Raw genomic sequence first — 18585 nt, 5'->3', positions numbered from 1 at the left:
AAGAATATACAATGGGGCAAAGACAGCCTCTTCAATAAATGGTGCTGGGAAAACTGGACAGCTACATGTAAAAGAATGAAATTAGAACACTTCCTAACACCACACACAAAGATAAACTCAAAACGGATTAAAGACCTAAATGCAAGATCAGAAACCATAAAACTCTTAGAGGAAAACATAGGCAGAACACTCAATGACATAAATCAAGATCCTCTATGGCCCACCTCCTAGAGTAACAGAAATAAAAATGAAAGTAAACAAGCAGGACCTGATTAAACTTAAAAGCTTTTGCAGAGCAAAGGAAACTCTAAGCAAGGTGAAAAGACAACCCTCAGAATGGGAAAAAATAATAGCAAATGAAACAACTGACAAAGGATTAATTTCCAAAATATACAAGCTGCTCATACAAGTCAATACCAGAAAAACAAACAACCCAATCAAAAAGTGGGGAAAAGACCTTAACAGACATTTCTCCAAAGAAGACATACAGATGGCTAACAAACACATGAAAAGATGCTCAACATCACTCATTATTAGAGAAATGCAAATCAAAACTACAATGAGAAAAAAAAAAAAAAACCTACAATGAGATACCACCTCACACTGGTCAGAATGGCCATCATCAAAAATCTACAAACAATAAATGCTGGAAAGGGTGTGGAGAAAAGGGAATGCTCTTGCAGTGTTGGTGGGAATGTAAATTTATACAGCCACTATGGAAGATAGTATGGAGATTCTTTAAAAAACTAGGAATAAAACCACCATATGGCCCAGCAATCCCACTCCTAGGCATATACCCTGAGGAAACCAAAATTGAAAGAGACACCTGTATCCCATTGTTCATTGCAGCACTATTTACAGTAGCCAGAACATGGAAGCAACCTAGATGTCCATCAACAGATGAATGGATAAAGAAGTTGTGGTATATAAACACAATGGAATATTACTCAGCCATAAAAAGGAGTGCATTTGAGTCAGGTCTAATGAGGTGGATGAACCTAGAACCTATTATACAGAGTGAAGTCAGTCAGAAAGAGAAAGATAAATACCATATTCTAACACATATATAGGAAATCTAGAAAAATGGTACTGAAAAATTTATTTACAGGACAACAATGGAGAAGCAGACATAGAGAATAGACTTATGGACATGGGGAGAGGGGAAGAAAGGGTGAGATGTATGGAAAGAGTAACATGGAAACTTATATCACCATATGTAAAATAGATAGCCAATGGGAATTTTCTGTATGGTTCAGGAAACTCAAACAGGGGCTCTGTATCAACCTGGAGGGGTGGGATGGGAAGGGAGATGGGAGGGAGTTTCAAAAGGGAGGGGATATATGTATACCTATGGCTGATTCATGTTGAGGTTTGACAGAAAATAGCAAAATTCCGCAAAGCAATTATCCTTCAATAAAAAATAAATAAATTTTAAAAAAAGTTTTTGCACAGCAAAGGATACCATAAGGAAAACAAAAAGACAACCTATGGACTGGAGAAAATATTTATAAAAAATGGACTGACACAGGGGTTAATTTCCAAAACATGCAAACAGCTCATGCAGCTCAATATCAAAAAACAATAACAAGCAACCCAATCAAAAAGTGGGCTGAAGACCTAAATAGACATTTCTCCAGAGAAGACATACAAATGGCCAACAGGCATATGAAAAGATGCTCTACATTGCTAACTATTAGAGAAATGCAAATCAAGACTATAATGAAGTTTTACCTCACACTTGTCAGAATGGCCATCATCACAAAGTCTACAGATAATAAATGCTGGAAAGGGTGTGTAGAAAAGGGAACAGTTGTTTTGGTGGGAATGTAAATTAGTGCGACCACTATGGAATACAGTATGGAGGTTCCTTAAGCTAAAAATAGAGTTACCATATGATCTAACAATTCCACTGGGGCATATATCCAGAGAAAACTTTAATTTGAAAAGATACATGTACCCCTATGTTCATAGCAGCACTATTTACAATAGCCAAGACATGGAAGTAACCTAAATGTCCATCAACTGAGGAATGAATAAAGAAGATGTGATATAAATATGCATATACATATATACACACATATAGATGCATGTGTATATATTCATACATACACACATGGAATAGAATGGATGTGGTATATATATGTATATACAATGGAATATTAGCCATAAAATAGAATGAAATAATGCCATTTGCACCAACATGGATGGACCTAGAGATTATCATACTAGGAAAAGTAAGTCAGGCAAAGAAGGACAAATACAATATGATATCGCTCATGTGTGGAATCTATTTTTAAAATGATACAAATGAACTTATTTACAAAACAGAAGCAGATATCAAAAACAAACTGATGGTTGCCAAAGGGAAAAGGAAGGAGGGATAAATTAGGAGTTTGGAATGAACAGATACACACTAATATATGTAAAATAAACAACAAGGACCTACTGTATAGCACAGGGAACTATGTTTAATATATTGTGTTAATAGTAAACTATAATGGGAAAGAATTGGAAAAGAATATATATATATATATATATATATATATATATATATATATATACACGAATCACTTTGCTGTACACCTGAAACTAACACAGCATTGTAAATCATCTCTACTTCAGTTTTTAAAAGTACATTACAGATGGATATTGTTACTTATGTTATTGTTACAAATGGAAGTTGGTAAAGAATATGCCTGCAATGCAGGAGACCCGGTTCGATCCCTGGGTCCAGAAGATCCCATGGAGAAGGATATGGCAACCCACTCTAGTACGTTTGCCTGGGAAATCCCATGGACAGAGAAGCCTGGCAGACCACAGTCTATGGGGTCACAAGAGTTGGACATGACTGAACAACTGAACCACCACCACCACCACTGTTACTTACTGTTTATTTTTAAACGTGAGAATCATAATTTTCTCTTATAATCTGTTAACAGGTAAAGCTATATCGCCTTATTCTCTGAAATTAATTAAATCAAGTTTGTATTCCTGGGATGAATCTAGTCATGGTATGTTTTGTATTTTCTTTTTATATCCTGAAAGATTCACAGGCCGTGAGCCTGTGGTTGACCTGTGGTTTTTCTTTCTCAAACTGTCGACAGGATTTAGTTATCAAGGTTATTCCCTCCTAAGAAATGAGTTGAGGAGTGCCCTGCCTTTTCTATTTTTTCTAAGATTTTGTATCAAACTGAAAATATGCTTAGAATGCTTAACAAAATTCTGTGGTGAAGCCTAGAGTACTTTTTTTTGAAAAGCATTTTGACTACTAGTATATTTCTTTACAATTATTATGAAACAATTCCGGTTGGCTATTCCTTCCTGAGTCATTTTTGGCAAGTTATGTTTTTGTAAAAATGGGTGACCTTTTTCTAAGTTTTCAAATTGATTATATTAAAATGGTCTATAATATCCTGTTTTTCCCTTATTTTTTAAATTTATTTTTCTTTTGAACTTTTGTTGATGTATGGCAAAACCAATACAATATTGTAAAGTAAAAAAAAGTGAATAAATAAAAAAAAGAAAGAAAAAAAATTTTGTATTGGGATATAGCCGATGAACATGTTGTGATGGTTTCAGGTGAACAGTGAAGGGACTCAGCCATTCATATACATGTATCCATCCTCCCCCAAACTCCCCTCCCATTCAGGCTGCCACATAACATTGAACAGAGTTCCATGTGCTATACAATATGTCCTTGTTGGTTATCCATTTTAAATATAGCAGTGTGTACACAACAAACTCCCTAACTATCCCTTCCCCTTGGCAACCATAAGTTCATTTTATGTCTGCGAGTCTCTTTCTGTTTTGTAAGTAAGTTCATTTGTATCGTTACTTTTTACATTCCACATATAAGAGATGTCATAAAATATTTTTCCTTCCTTGACTTAAAAGTCTGTCCTACAGATATTTATACAAGAAAATTTCAAGCAATATCCATTCATCCTTCAGTTGAACTTACCCATTGTAGCTTTTGACATATTTCCTTTCCCTGTATCTGTGTATTTTTAATTATTGTGTTGAATCATTTGAGGTATTTGAAGATATTATAGTACATTGTCCCTAAATATCATGATCTTTCTCTTGGGGAAAAAACGGATTGCTACAACATCTTTTTTTTCTTTTTTAATTAATTCATTTTTAAATTGAAAGATAATTGCTTTACAGAATTTTGTTTTTTTCTGTCAAACCTTGACATGAATCCGCCATAGGTATACATATGCCCCCTCCCTCTTGAACCTCCCTCTCACTCCCTCCCCATCCCACCCCTCTAGGTTGATACAGAGCCCCTGTTTGAGTTCCCTGAAACATACAGCAAATTCCCATTGGCCATCTATTTTACATATGGTAATGTAAGCTTCCATATTACTCTCTCCATGCATCTCACCCTCTCCTCCCCTCTCCCCATGTCCATAAGTCTGTTCTCTATGTCTGTTTCTCTACTGCTGCCCTGCAAATAAATTCATTGGTACCATCTTTCTAGATTCCATATATATGCATTAGTGTATATGATATTTATCTTTCTCTTTCTGACTTACTTCTCTCTGTATAATAGGCTCTAGGTTCATCCACCTCATTAGAACTGATTCAAATACATTCCTTTTTATGGCTGAGTAATATCCCATTGTGTATATGTACCATGGCTTCTTTACCCATTCGTCTGCTGATGGACACCTAGGTTGCTTCCATGTCCTAGCTATTGTAAACAGTGCCGCAATGAACACTGGGGTACATGTGTCTTTTTAAATTTTGGTTTCCTTGGGGTATATGCCTAGGAGTGGGATTGCTGGGTCATATGGTAGTTTTATTCCCAGTTTTTTAAGGAATCTCCATACCATCTTCCATAGTGGCTGTGTCAATTTACATTCCCACCAACACTGCAAGAGGCTTCCCTTTTCTCCAAACCCTCTCCAGCATTTATTGTTTGTAGACTTTTTGATGATGGCCATTCTGACCAGTGTGAGGTGATATCTCATTGTAGTTTTGATTTGCATTTCTCTTATAATGAGTGATGTTGAGCATCTTTTCATGTGTTTGCTAGCCATCTGTATGTTTTCTTTGGAGAAATGTCTGTTTAGGTCTTTTCCCCACTTTTTGATTGGGTTCTTTGTTTATCTTGTATTGACTTGTATGAGCAGCTTGTGTATTTTGGAAATTAATCCTTTGTCAGTTTTTTCATCTGCTATTATTTTCTCCCATTCCGAAGGTTGTCTTTTCACCTTGCTTAGAGTTTCCTTTGCTGTGCAAAAGCTTTAAGTTTAATTAGGTCCCACTTGTTTACTTCTGTTTTTATTTCCATTCCTCTAGGAGGTGGGTAATAGAGGATCTTGCTTTGATTTATGTCATCAAGTGTTCTGCCTATGTTTTCCTCTAAGAGTTTTATAGTTTCTGACCTTACATTCAGGTCTTTAATCCATTTTGAGTTTATTTTTGTGTATGGTGTTTAGGAGGTGTACTAATTTCATTCTTTTACATAATGATTGCTACAATATCTTAAGCAGTTTTCAAACTTAGCAAATTTAACTTTGAGGCAATATAATTATCTACTGTAGGCATTCATTCAAAATTCATGTGTCCCAAAATTCTTCTTTGTACCTATTTTTCAAATTCTGCTTCCAATCAAAGAACATGCATTGCATTCAGTTTTCGTGTCTCTTTCATTCAGTTCAGTCCCTCAGTCATGTCCGACTCTTTGCGACCCCATGAATCGCAGCACACCAGGCCTCCCTGTCCATCACCAACACCTGAAGTTCACTCAGACTCACATCCATCAAGTCAGTTATGCCATCCAGCCATCTCATCCTCTGTCGTTCCCTTCTCCTCCTGCCCCCAGTCCCTCCCAGCATCAGAGTCCTTTCCAATGAGTCAACTCTTCGCATGAGGTGGCCAAAGTACTGGAGTCTCAGCTTTAGCATCATTCCTTCCAAAGAAATCCCAGGGCTGATCTCCTTCAGAATGGACTGGTTGGATCTCCTTGCAGTCCAAGGGACTCTCAAGAGTCTTCTCCAACACCACAGTTCAAAACCATCAATTCTTCAGCGCTCAGCTTTCTTCACAGTCCAACTCTCACATCCATACATGACCACTGGAAGAACCATAGCCTTGACTAGACCGACCTTTGTTGGCAAAGTAATGCCTCCGCTTTTCAATATGCTGTCTAGGTTGGTCATAACTTTTCCTCCAAGGAGTAAGCGTCTTTTAATTTCATGGCTGCAATCACCATCTGCAGTGATTTTGGAGCCCCCCAAAAAATAAAGTCTGACACTGTTTCCACTGTTTCCCCATCTATTTCCCATGAAGTGATGGGACCAGTTGCCATGATCTTTGTTTTCTGAATGTTGAGTTTTAAGCCAACTTTTTCACTCTCCTCTTTCACCTTCATCAAGAGGCTTTTTAGTTCCTCTTCAGTTTCTGCCATAAGGCTGGTCTCATCTGCATATCTGAGGTTATTGATATTTCTCCTGGCAATCTTGATTCCAGCTTGTGCTTCTTCCAGCCCAGCATTTCTCATGATGTACTCTGCATAGAAGTTAAATAAGCAGGGTGACAATACACAGACTTGACGTACTCCTTTTCCTATTTGGAACCAGTCTGTTGTTCCATGTCCAGTTCTAACTGTTGCTTCCTGACCTGCATACAAATTTCTCAAGAGGCAGGTCAGGTGGTCCAGTATTCCCATCTCTTTCAGGATTTTCCACAGTTTATTGTGATCCACACAGTCAAAGGCTTTGGCATAGACAACAAAGCAGAAATAGATGTTTTTATGGAACTTTCTTGCTTTTTTGATGATCCAGCTGATGTTGGCAATTTGGTCTCTGGTTCCTCTGCCTTTTCTAAAACCAGCTTGAACATCTGGAAGTTCACAGTTCACGTATTGCTGAAGCCTGGCTTGGAGAATTTTCAGCATTACTTTACTAGCATGTGAGATGAGTGCAATTGTGTGGTAGTTTGAGCATTCTTTGGCATTGCCTTTCTTTGGGATTGGAATGAAAACTGACCTTTTTCCAGTCCTGTGGCCACTGCTGAGTTTTCCAAATTTGCTGGCATATTGAGTGCAGCACATTCACAGCATTATCTTTCAGGATTTGAAATAGCTCAACTGGAATTCCATCACCTCCACTAGCTTTGTTTGTAGTGATGCTTTCTTTAATGTCCTTTAAACTAGAACAATTTCCCAGACTTTTTTTGGTCATGTGTGACATGACTTTTCACTGTTTAGTATGATGCTGATGATGGGCTTGTCATATAAGGCCTTTATTATGTTGAAGTTGTTCCTTCTATACCCAATTTGTTCAGTGTTTTTATCCTGAAATGACGTATTTTGTCAAATACTTTTTCTGTATATATTGAAATGATCATATGATTTTTATTTTTTCTTTTTTAATGTGGTATATCACATTTATTGATTTAAACATGTTGAACCACCCTTGCCTCTCAAGGATAGTTCTCACTTGGTCATGGTATATACTTCTTTTCATGTACTGTTGAGTTTGGCCTGCTATTTTGTTGAGAATTTTAGTGACATCAGTGACATTAGTCTATAGTTTTCTTACAGTGTCTTTCTCTGACCTTGATATCCAATAACACTGGCCTTGTGAAATGAGTTTGGAAGTATTCCATCTTTTTTAGTTTTTTGGAAGTGTTTGAGAAGGACTGGTATTAATTCTTCCTTAAATGATTGTTAGAATTCACAATTGGAACCATCTGGTCTTGGGCTTTCCTGAGAGTTTTTTTGTCTTCACTGATTCAATCTCCTTACTCACAATTGGTCTGTTTACATTTTCTATTTCTACATGATTCAGTCTTGGTAAATTGCATGTTTCTAGGAATTTATCCATTCCTAGATTTCCAATTTGATGGTGTATGTTTGCTCATATTTGTCTCTCACAATCCTTTGTATTTCTGTGGTGTCATTGTAATGTCTCCTATTTCATTTCTGATTTTATTTGTTTGAACTCTTTTTTTTTTAGTTAATCTAGTAACAAGTTTGTCAATTTTGTTTATCATTTCAAAAAGCCAGCTCTTATTTTCATTGATCTTTTCTATTCATTCTCTGGTCCCCATTTCAATTTTTTTTCTTCTCTGATCTTTGTTAATTCCTTCTATCTCTAACTTTGGACTTAGATTTTTTTTCTTTTTTCTCTTATTCCACAAGGTTTTTTATTTGATATCTTTCCTGTTCCTTTTTTTTTTTTTAATTTCATTCATTTATTTTTGGCCAAACTGGGTCTCCGTTGATGTGCAGGCTTTTCTCTAGTTGCGGCAAGTGGGGGCTACTCTCTAGTTGAGGTGTGCGGGCCCCTAATTGCAGTGGCTTCTCTTGTTTGGAGCACAGGCTCTAGGTGCGCAGACTCAGTAGCTGCAGCTCCCGGGCTCTAGCGCGCAGGCTCATAGTTGTAGTGCACAGGCTTAGTTGCTCTGCGGCTTGTGGATCCTCCCAGATCAGGGAGTGAACCTGTGTATCCTGCACGGGCAAGCACATTCTTTTCCACTGAGCCACCAGGGAAGCCCTCTTTCTTGTTTCTTAATGTATTCATTTATCACTATAAACTTCTTTCGTAGAACTGCTTTTGTAGTACATTGTGGTTCCGTTTTCATTTGTTTCGAGATATTTTTAAACATACCATTTTACTTCTTCTTTGACCCATTAGTTGTTCAGGAGTGTGCTATTTAATATCCAGATATCTGAATTTTCCAGCTTTGTTCCTGTTATTGATTTCTAGTTTCATGCCATTGTAGTCGCAAAAGATACTTGACGTGGTTTCAACCTTCTTAAATTTGCTTAGAGATGTTTCATGAGATATCATATGATCCATCCTGGAAGATGTTCCATTTGAACTTGAGAAGAATGTGTTCTGCTGCTGTGAGATGGAATGTTGTATAAGTCTGTTAAGTCCATCTGGTCTACAGTATGGTTCAAGCCCATTTCCTTTTTCCTTTTGCTGATCTCGTATGGTTAATCTATCCATTGTGAAAGTGGAATACTGAAGTCCCCTACTATTGTTGTGTTGTTACCTATTTAGCCCTTCAGATCTGTTAGTATTTGCTCAATATACTCAGGTGTTCCAATGGTGGGTGGGTATATATTAAGACTCACAATTCTTGTATCATCTCGATGAACTGACACCCTTTATCATTATATAATGACTTTCTTTGCCTCAAATTACCATTTTTGGCTTAAAGCCTATTTGGTCTGATATCGGTATGGCTACTCCTGCTCTCTTTTGTTTCCCACTTTCATGGAATACCTTTCACCATCCCTTCATGTTGAGCATAGGTATGACCTTAAAACTGAAGTGAGTCTCTTGTAGGCAGCAGTGCAGTTGAGCATTTGTTTTGTTTTGTTTTTAATCCATCCATCCACTCTATTCCTTTTGCTGGAGAACTAAATCCAGCTACATTTAGAGTAATTATCGATAGGTAAGTATTTAATAATGCCATCATATTGATTTCTGACTGATTTTTAGTTCCCTAATTCCTTTCTTCCATTTTAGCTGCTTTCCTTTGTAAATTGATTTTCATGGTAAGTTTTGGTTCCCTTCTCTTCATCTTTGTGAATCTAATGTATGCTTTTGCTTTGTGGTTACCATGGAGCTTGCATAAAATATCACACACGTTAAGTTTTTTTATATTACCATTTATGTATTTTAAATTGCATACCCATTAACAAATTGTTGATGCTACAGCAAATTTTTATCTTTTAATCTTGATGCTAGAGTTAAGTAGGTACACCCCCATATTACACTGTTAGATTATTCTGGATCTGAATGTATGCGTCCCTCTACCACTGTGTTGTATGTTTTTGTAATATTAATTGAGTGGAAGGAGTAAGTCCCACGCATGTTCTTTTCTGACCCTGAGGTCTGTGACTGTCCCAACCCTCGTGCTCTGTCCACCTGACGTCATGCTATGAGCCCCGGAAGGAAGTCAATGTGAGAATATGGGGGAAGGGCGGACCCAAGTGCTCCCCATTGCTCAGGTCCAGTCACCCCTAACTCCCCACAAGTAACCCAGGTTTCGCCGAGGGGGGGGGGTCTCCTGTTTCTAAGATGGGCAGCCATGTCCCCAGAGCCACCTTCCCATTTTCACTCATCCACACCCTCAGCAGTTGGCAGACATCACAGAATCACAAGGTAGGATCCAGTGCCTCCTCCAGCGACTCCAACATTTTGAGATGTCCTGTCCTGAGGTTTGGTGAACTGCATCCTCCCCTTCTAAGTTTTGGGAACGTGACAACACCCCTTGAATAAAGGAGATCCAACCCTTGCTTTGGCTCAATCAATGCCTTACAGAATCTGGACCAGTCTCTACTTCCATTACTCCCTGATTCACATCTTTCTGCCTCAAGGGGCATTATCCCTGACGACTTTTATTCACACACAGAGATGCCCAGGCACCAACTTGGAATGTGCATCATACCCTCTTTTGTGAAATAAAACCATGGTCTTTCAGGAAGGGAGTCAGGCAGAACCTACCCTCACTTCACTCAAATACAAATGTGTCCCTCTGAGTCGCAGGCTGGCACAGCCCTGGGGTCTTGGCTGAGAGAAGGAAGTCCTCCCCAAACTTCAGGGCGGGGGGTGGGGGGGAACTGAACATGGATTTCAGACTTAGTCTTGTGTGCCCTAACAAGTAGTCTGGGCGACTGAGCTGGGACACTCTGGGAAACATCATTTGCAGGAAAATCTATGTCATGGGGCTGGTGGAACAGTATTTGATGGAGACCCTGTAAGAACACAGACTTACCAACCATACTTGTCATAGAGCCTGACGGGCCTGTTTCCACTCAAGGGCAGAGAGACATCCAGGCTGCAGGAGTGTAGGCTGGTCAGCTGGCTAGGGCAGGGAGGCCATGAAAGCTCCAAGGACTGGACCATCCATCTCTAGCTGTCAGGGTGCACTCTGCCCCAGATTGGCACCAGACGCCTCTCCTGACTTCCAGCTCGGCAACTAACCTCAGCTTTTCTCCTGTGCTCCCTGTACCTTCGCCCCTGCTCCCCAGTTCACTGGGTCCAAGATTCATCCTCCTGCCCTTTACTGACCCCGAGGAAGGGGAAGCAAAAGTTTTGGTGCCTGAGTCTCGGGGATGAGTGCTAAAGAGGAGAGGGGGAGAGTATGCAGGTTCCTGCTTGCAAGGTGGCACCGGGGGGTGGGGTAGAGACTCCACTGAGAGGGTAGGGCCCGGGAATGGGGAAGATGAGCACACCTGTGCCTGTTACCACCTACTTAAGTAAACATGCAGGCAAGGTCATCGATGGCAAGCCAGGGGAGAGATCGAGGGTGCTCTGACAGGAAAGCAGAGTGGTCAGGGTAAGCAGGACAGTGAGTGCAGTGAGGGAAGGGTGAAAGACTGGAGCTCTGTAAGGGGGTCACGAGTTCCTTCTGACAGGGAGGCAGAATGGCAGCAATGAATGGAAACTGCTAAACCCCAGAGGAGGGTGTTTAGAGAACTAGAAGAGGGCCTTCAGGGAAAAGGGAGGACGTGCCAATGTGGCCAGACAGAGCCCACACAGAACACAGACTGGGGGCGCTCCGCTGGCCTGACGGCCTGGATGGTAGCAGAGGCTGACCCAGAGTCCCCACCACAGATTCCAGAGGTACTGTTCTGGAAAATGCTCTGAGGTGGAACAGCTTCCCACCAGGCCTCGTCCCACTCCCTTAACCCCTACCCCGCAGAGAGAGGGCAGAACACAGAATATGAGAAGTCCTTTAATCAAAAACTGCTGTGGCAAAACCAATACAATATTGTAAAGTAAAATAAATTAATTAATTTTTTAAAAAAACAACTGCTGTGAGACTGGGGCAGAGAGGGGGCAAAACAAGGGGCAGAGGATGCCCTGGTGGAGGCAGAACAAGAGGCAACAAGCTTGGCCACAGCTCGCCGGTCCCGGAGGTAACAGCTGCTCCTCTTGCAGGAAGATACTGGGCTCAACCTGTGAAACAGCAGTCAGGGAAGAGCCTCAAGCCAGGGCCAGCCCACAGCCCTGCTCAACAGCCGACGTTGTGGGAAGGGGTATGGAATGTGTAACACTCACTTCAAAGGATCCGGAACTTCTCAGCCAGGTACTGCATGGAGGCTGCAACAGGGAGAGGCATAAACAGGTGCTCCAGACAGACGGACACAGAAGCCTGTCCCCCTGTCCCCGTGAGGAACCACCTAGCCCTGCAACCTGAAACCCACGTACCCCCAGCCCTGATGCAAAGAAAGAGCTCTGGGCCTGATCGGGCCCCACTACCGGAATTAAATGTGGAGCCATTTCCTAAAAGGAAACAAAATGTGCCAGCAGCTCTCAAGCTTGGGGCCACGCCCAAACCATTCAAAAATTGTCTCGCAAAATATCCAACAAGAACCTTAGAGGCCACACCAGATCAACAAGGCATCTCTACAAGTCCTATCAGAAGGAACTCTCTAGGACTCGAATGGCTGGCAGAGTGTGCACACAGTCCACACAGTACGTTGTTACTTGTCCACACGCCCCAGGGGCAGGCTTGCTAGGTTCTCCTCCCCACAGGAATGCTGATCCCTGCGAGGTCCCCTGCACTTGCAGCCCACCCCACCCCAAGGGCCCACCCCGCTTCTGCACTGAGAACCCGCTGCTCTCTGTCCCTGGTTCCTCATACCAAGTTGCTCCTTAAGGTCGTCTATTTCTTTCTGTAGCACCAGACACTAGGCCAGCAGACACAGGAGGAAGAGAAATGGTTAGTATACACCCGCCTCCCCTCTCCTCCTCCTCTCCTCTCCCCTGGGCCCTTCATCCCAAAGCCAGGTGTCCAGACTGGCAAGGGAAAGACTTTCCTCAGTGGAAAGGAGGTGGGCTCCCTCCCTGGGGTGTGGGATGGGGACGGGGGGGAGGGGGCCCACACATATCAGTTGAACTTGGACCCAGATCCCACCATGGGGTTTGGGTGTGCATTTCCAGGAGTCAGAAGAAGCATTACCCGAGGACAGCCCTGCCTTCTGGGTGGCTGCTGCTGCCTTTTCAGTCTTGGGTGATGGTCAGCTGGTTTCTGGTCACCTGACAGGGAAAAGACACACAATCCAGCTTCCCAGGCTCCCAGTGAGGTGGAAAGGGCCAAGCAGGGTCTAACGTGAGGTGAGGCAGTACCACCCTCTGCTAGCATCAAGCCTCCCCTGCTCTGCCTGGCAGGCAGCCCAAACCTTCTCTCTGGGCCTGCCCCTCCTATTCCGCAGGGGCAGCCATTTCACCACGATGGTCTCCAAAGACTGTGGTTCTGGGTTCGAGCTTCCCAGAGCGGCAGCCACAGCCAGCACCTGGGAGAGCAATGTGGGCGAACAGCACTTCACAGAAAAGGCTATTAGCCTGCAGGTCTACGCCCAGAGTAGCTGTTGGGGCACTGCCACCAATCACCCCTGCCAAACAAATCCCACACAGAAGGTGATGGGGCCAGGGTCAGCCCTGTTGACACCCTGTTTCCCATGGGAGAAGTGGCCTGAGAGCAACGCTGAGCCCCCAGAAAAGAGAGAGTGAGTCAGAGACGGAGGTTTCTGCCCTCACCCCTGGTCTCCACCCCCCAAATCAAAACCCAGGACACTCACCTGAGGGGCCAGGCCCTCTGGGCATGACTTCTCCCTTGTTCATGGCCACGGGCTTTGAGTTGCCTGAATCCTGCCCACCTCTGATGCTGAGGTTGGCGGTGCTGGGTTCTCCATGATGCACCCGTGGACAAGATGGCCACGGCCTGTCAGTGGTCAGCTAAAAACAAAGATTTCTCACTGATCTGGAGTAAGGACGTGTGTGTATGTGTGTGTGTGTGTGCACGCGCACGCACGCATGCGCGCACGTGTGTGTACCAGTGCATTTATGTGTCTATGTCTGTGTGTGAGAGAGCTCGTATGATTCAAGACTGAGCTGAGGCAGGGAATTGGAAAGAGAATTGAAAGGCTGATCTCTTTAGCACATTCTCTGTCAGCCAGCCCCAGGCCAGCAGGCAGAGCTGAGCAGGGGACAACAGTGTGGCACTGAGAAAGCCCGGGGCCCCTGCAAGGAAGGTTTGGGGAACAGCCAGGAAGTAGGATTCAGGAAAGTGATGCGTCTAAACACCGAAGCTCTGTGAAGCTTTTAAGGGGTCCCCTCAAATCAATTCCCTTCCACGCCAGCCCCAGCCTCGTGGAGGAGGCTGGAAACAGGCCAAGGGTGGAGAACCAAGCCCAGCACACCCAAAGTGCTACCTTAACGTTTGTCCCTAGTAAAAGGACCCCAAACTGGCATCCTAATGACCCAGTGACGACCCCTGAGGAATGGAGAGAGGGGAGCACGGGGTGAAGACATGTGTCCTGGGGAGGGTGGGAGGGGAAGAGTGGGGAGAGAGGAGGGGCCTGGCATACTCACTTGGCCCTTTGGGACTGGGTCTCTATTTGGGTCGTTGTCTTCCCCTGACACCGCCGTTGCTGCCACCAACTCCCGGGCCCGCCTAGCCACAGATTTCTTCCCAGCGCCGGTGTGCTTGGACTCTTTGGCTCCCCAAGGGACCAAGGCATACTTCTGGGACCTCCCAAGCAGCGGGATGCCGGAGATTGGGGGGAAGGTGGCCGGATCCAGGGGAGTGGCCGAGATTCCCCGTCCCCAGGAAGGGAAGGTTCTCCCCGGGGCAGGTTTGGAGACGCCCCCAAGGGATTTCTTCTCCTGGACCCTCTTCCTCCTAGGACTGGGCCGCGGCAGCCTGCCTGTAGCGGCAGCTGCAGTAGCTGCTGCTGCTGCTACTCCCGGGAAGCTGGGCAGGCTGCCCCCCTTCCCCCAGAGCACGCTCTGTATTTTCTTAGGGGGTGAGATATCCTGCTGCTCTGCATCGCCCTGCTTGCCCTGCCTTTCCACAACCGAAATCAATCCTCGCGGAGCCGAGGACAGGCAAGTGCCTGGTACGTTAGGGAGAGTCTCCCTGCCTTGGACATTCGAGTGTCTGGGTGTGTCCCGGGGATCCTTGGGGCTGTTCAGCTTGGCCTGGCCTCCGTCTTTGGGATAAATGCTCACCCTCATAGGCTGTATCTCACTGCACTCATCAGAGGACTCGGAGTCGGAGAACAGCCTGGCTGGGCTTACTGAGGGGGGCCACTGGCGATCCACAGCCACGTTAGTGCTTCTCTTAGGGTTCCCCCAGGCCCGGCCCGCCCTGGGCCTGCCGACCCAGCGAGGGCCGGCCTCAGCCCGTGCCGCTTCCCCACACCTCTGGGCGGCCGCGCCTCGACTGCCGGGACGCGCCTCGACGTCCCGCAAGGGAGACACGTCGCCGACCCCGTGGCTCTCCGGGGACATGTGTCTGCGGATGCCCAGCAAGTCCAGGTCGGCCAGCTGCCGCAGGATGGCCGCCACTGACTCGTCAGACAGCTGCACGGCGTACCCTGTGTCGTCGGCCGGGGAGCCAGGTCGACCTTCGCAGCCCAACAGCACCGGCCCTCCCGCTTCCAGCACCTCCCGCTCTGACTCGAAGCCCTCAGGGTCTGGGAAGCCATCCCCGCCCTCACCCTCGCCACTTTGCGGTGCCCCGGGCTCGGGGCCGGGGTCGGGGCCGGGTCCCCGCGGGGCTGTGGAGCCGGCCTCAAGGCCGCTGGTCTGCTCCCCGCACTCTGAGCCGAAACCCGGTCCCCAAACAAGCACCTCATCATCTGAGGAGCTCATGTCGCGATCTGGGTGGCCGCCGGACCTGGGGCGGCGACGGTTTATCAACCGGGTCGCGGTGGCGGCGGTGATGGCGGTTGGGGCACCTGAGGCGAGTGGCGTCTGGACGTGCCGTCAAGCACCACAGGCACCGCACGCAAGAGATCGCCGCAAACGACGCGAGGCTTTCAGCGTGCCAGCGCTGCCGCCTCCTCATTGGTCCGGTTCCCGCCAACCAGCATGCGCCTTGTTTGCCCGCCCCCTCGAGGTGTAACCAATGGGGTCGAGGGCCTCCTCTGGTTTGTTGCTAAGCCCAAAAGCCATGCCGGCAGGTGGCGAGTTGGCTGATGAAGGTCATGCTGCGAGTGTATCTCTGTCAAGCCTCTCGTCCCACCTCCTCCTGTCCCACCTCCCCTTTTCGGTTAGAGTCACAGCCCTGAGTTCTGACCGTGTACGAAGTGGGTGGAGCCGGAGGCTGAGGGCGGGGGGTTGGGGTGGGTACTGAGGGTGCTGGGCGCCTAGCACGTGCTGAAAGCATTTGCCAGCCTTCCTTCCACCACAAGTCTTATGACCCAATGGGAGAATGGGCAGAGGAATCCTGCACTCAGTGATGAGTGGTCGGCGTACTTCTCCCTAAGTGGCCAGAGGACAAAGGGATCATAGTTTTGTTCTGTAACATCTCTGCCTCAACTGCTCCATCAAACGTTCTTGGCACGCAGATTTGGGGGACAGACTGGGGTTGACCTCACTCCCTCAGCTCTTTCCCCACTCTGAGGCAATTCAAAGAAGAGAGAGTCTCAGTCAGTGTCCAGTTACACCCGCAAAGATGCTCACCCCTGCTGATCCTGGAGATGTAAACTAAAACCACGAATCGGGCTTCACACACTAGGATGACAAGCTTCCAAGTGCTTAACCATTCTGAGAGTGGGAGAGTTTAGGAGCAAACCTCTGTGGTGGTGGTGCAAGAAATCCATTTGGGAGGTAATTTGGCACAATCTATGAAAAGCAACTTACACAGCAGAGACCCCGTGCCCGGCACTCTTCTAAGTGCTGTACGTAAATAGTAATGCTTCCTTGTGACACTCCTAGGACCATAGTACTAATGATTACCAGCCTCTTACAGGTGAGGAAACAGGTACTGAGAGGTTCGGCCACTGGCCCATGGTCATTTGGCCCATGGGAATCAGTGGTAGAATTGAAGCCAAGCAGTTTGACTCCAGAGTCCTTGCTTTGATCCAAAGATCTAAAAAAGCTATTTTTTCCCCCTCTATCAGGAAGTCCACTGCCTGGCACATCTTCTAAAATTGAGGGTTTATTTCTCAGATGTCTGTTTTACTCCACTGGTCTATTTGTTAATATGGCAGTAACACACAGTTTTGATTACTGTAGCTTTGTAATGTTTTGAGATCAAGAAGTCTGAGTTCTCTACTTTTTCTTTGTCCAAATTGCTTTGCCTATTAAGGATCTCTTTAGATTCTACTTAAATTTTAGGACAAGTTTTTCTATTTCTGTAAAGCATGCTATTGGGATTTTGATAGGGTTTGCTTTGTTGTTGTTTTTTTTTTTCACTTGGTATTATCTTTAATTAAAAAGACTTTTCCAATCTCATCACATAGAGATCATTTTATCCACTGCTCTGTTTGGCTGCCAATCTCTTATCTCTCTCCTCAGCAATGGTAAGGCGAATACCCTTTCCACGAGGAAGAGAGATCCATGGTTTGTTGCCTTTGCCAGTAACGAAAATGTTTGAGAGCCGTGTGGCAAAGCTGTTGCCGTTCGCATCTTTCACATGAACTACATCAAAAGAACCTGGATGCCTCTCCCGGTTTGTAATCACACCAATTCTTCCCAGGTTAGCACCTCCAGTCACCTTGCACAGGTTACCAGTGTCAAATTTGATGAAATCAATAATCTTGCCAGTCTCCAAGTCAATCTGAATGGTATCATTCACCTTGATCAGGGGATCAGGGTAACGGATGGCACGAGCATCATGGGTTACCAGATGAGGGATTCCTTTTGTCCCCACAAATATCTTTCTTACTTTGCACAATTTATACTTGGCCTCCTGAGGTGTAATACGATGAACAGCAAAGCGACTCTTGGTGTCATAGATCAAACGAAAATTCTCTCCAGTCTTATCAATGCTGATGACATCCATAAAACCAGCAGGGTAGGTTATATCTGTGCGGACTTTGCCATCGATCTTAATAAACGCTGCATGCAAATCTTCTTTACTTCATCTCCAGTTAGAGCATACTTAAGTCTATTCCTTAGGAAAATGATTAGGGGGAGACACTCCCTTAGCTTGTGGGGGCCAGTAGATGGACGAGGGGCAAACACACCAGTCAGTTTATCCAGCATCCAATGTTTTGGAGCTGCTACGCGTTTTAGGTGCTTCTTGGGACCCCGAGCCATGGCTGCGCTAGGCATGAAAAGAGGAGGGTTTGCTTTGGATCTGTAGATCACTCTGGGTAATGTGTTAGAAGAACAGATCCAGTGGAGTGTGTGTGTGTGTGTGTAAAAGAATTGACTCATTCAATTATAGAAGCTGGTGAGTCCCAAGATCTAGAGGGTGAGTTGGGTAGCTGGAGACCCAGAAGAGCCAGTGGTTTAGCTCTAGTCCAGGTTAGAAGGCCTAAGAACCAAACCAGTAGAGCTGATATTTCAGTTTGGGTCTAAAGGCAGGAAAAGAAGCTGATGTTCCAGGTCCAAAGGCTTTCACGCAGGAGGAATTCTCTTACATGAGGAAAGGTTGCCTTTTTGTTTTATTCAGCCTATCAGCTGATTAGGTAAAGCCCACCCACGTTGTCGGGGGGAAATCTGTTTTACCCAGTTGACTGATTTAAATGTTAATCTCATGAAAAAGCACCCTACAGAAACACCCAGAATAATGTTTGACTAAATATCTAGGCACTCTGTGGACCAGTCAAGCTGACACGTAAAATTAAGCACCTCAGATAGTATGGGCTGC

At 45.0% G+C, this 18585-nt stretch overlaps 1 protein-coding gene and 1 pseudogene across 2 annotated transcripts; both read right to left on the bottom strand.

Moving 5' to 3' along the window:
• Positions 1–11696: 11696 nt before the first annotated feature.
• LOC147340604 (uncharacterized protein CXorf49 homolog) lies at positions 11697–15837 on the bottom strand. The gene is made up of 6 exons (XM_086388880.1): positions 14352–15837; positions 13559–13715; positions 12940–13016; positions 12622–12667; positions 12036–12077; positions 11697–11933 (listed from the first exon to the last, which is right to left on the bottom strand). Exons 1-5 carry the CDS (start codon positions 15633–15635, stop codon positions 12037–12039), a joined length of 1605 nt encoding a protein of 534 aa, XP_086245006.1. The 5' UTR covers positions 15636–15837; the 3' UTR covers positions 11697–11933; position 12036.
• Positions 15838–17159: 1322 nt separating this feature from the next.
• On the bottom strand, positions 17160–18047 carry LOC147340603 (small ribosomal subunit protein eS4, X isoform-like; annotated as a pseudogene). The gene has a single exon (XR_015159509.1). The product of XR_015159509.1 is annotated as a small ribosomal subunit protein eS4, X isoform-like (transcript).
• Positions 18048–18585: the final 538 nt, after the last annotated feature.

This window comes from Bos grunniens, chromosome X (assembly GCF_055505025.1).
Source record: "Bos grunniens cultivar Pamir isolate PY7600 chromosome X, Bosgru_T2T1.0, whole genome shotgun sequence".
In the NCBI taxonomy this organism is placed as follows: Eukaryota; Metazoa; Chordata; class Mammalia; order Artiodactyla; family Bovidae; genus Bos; species Bos grunniens.
The sequence above is the reverse complement of the archived record's forward strand: the minus strand, read 5'-3'. Positions and strand labels throughout refer to the sequence as shown.

Excerpts from the sequence above, each read along its gene's own strand:
- LOC147340604 (XM_086388880.1), bottom strand. The coding sequence starts at position 15,635 with ATGAGCTCCTCAGATGATGAGGTGCTTGTTTGGGGACCGGGTTTCGGC. Across the intron at positions 13,017-13,558 it reads CAGAGGGCCTGGCCCCTCAG|GTGACCAGAAACCAGCTGAC; the intron begins GTGAGTGTCCTG and ends TTTCCCTGTCAG. Across the intron at positions 12,668-12,939 it reads GAAGGCAGGGCTGTCCTCGG|TGTCTGGTGCTACAGAAAGA; the intron begins GTAATGCTTCTT and ends CTGCTGGCCTAG.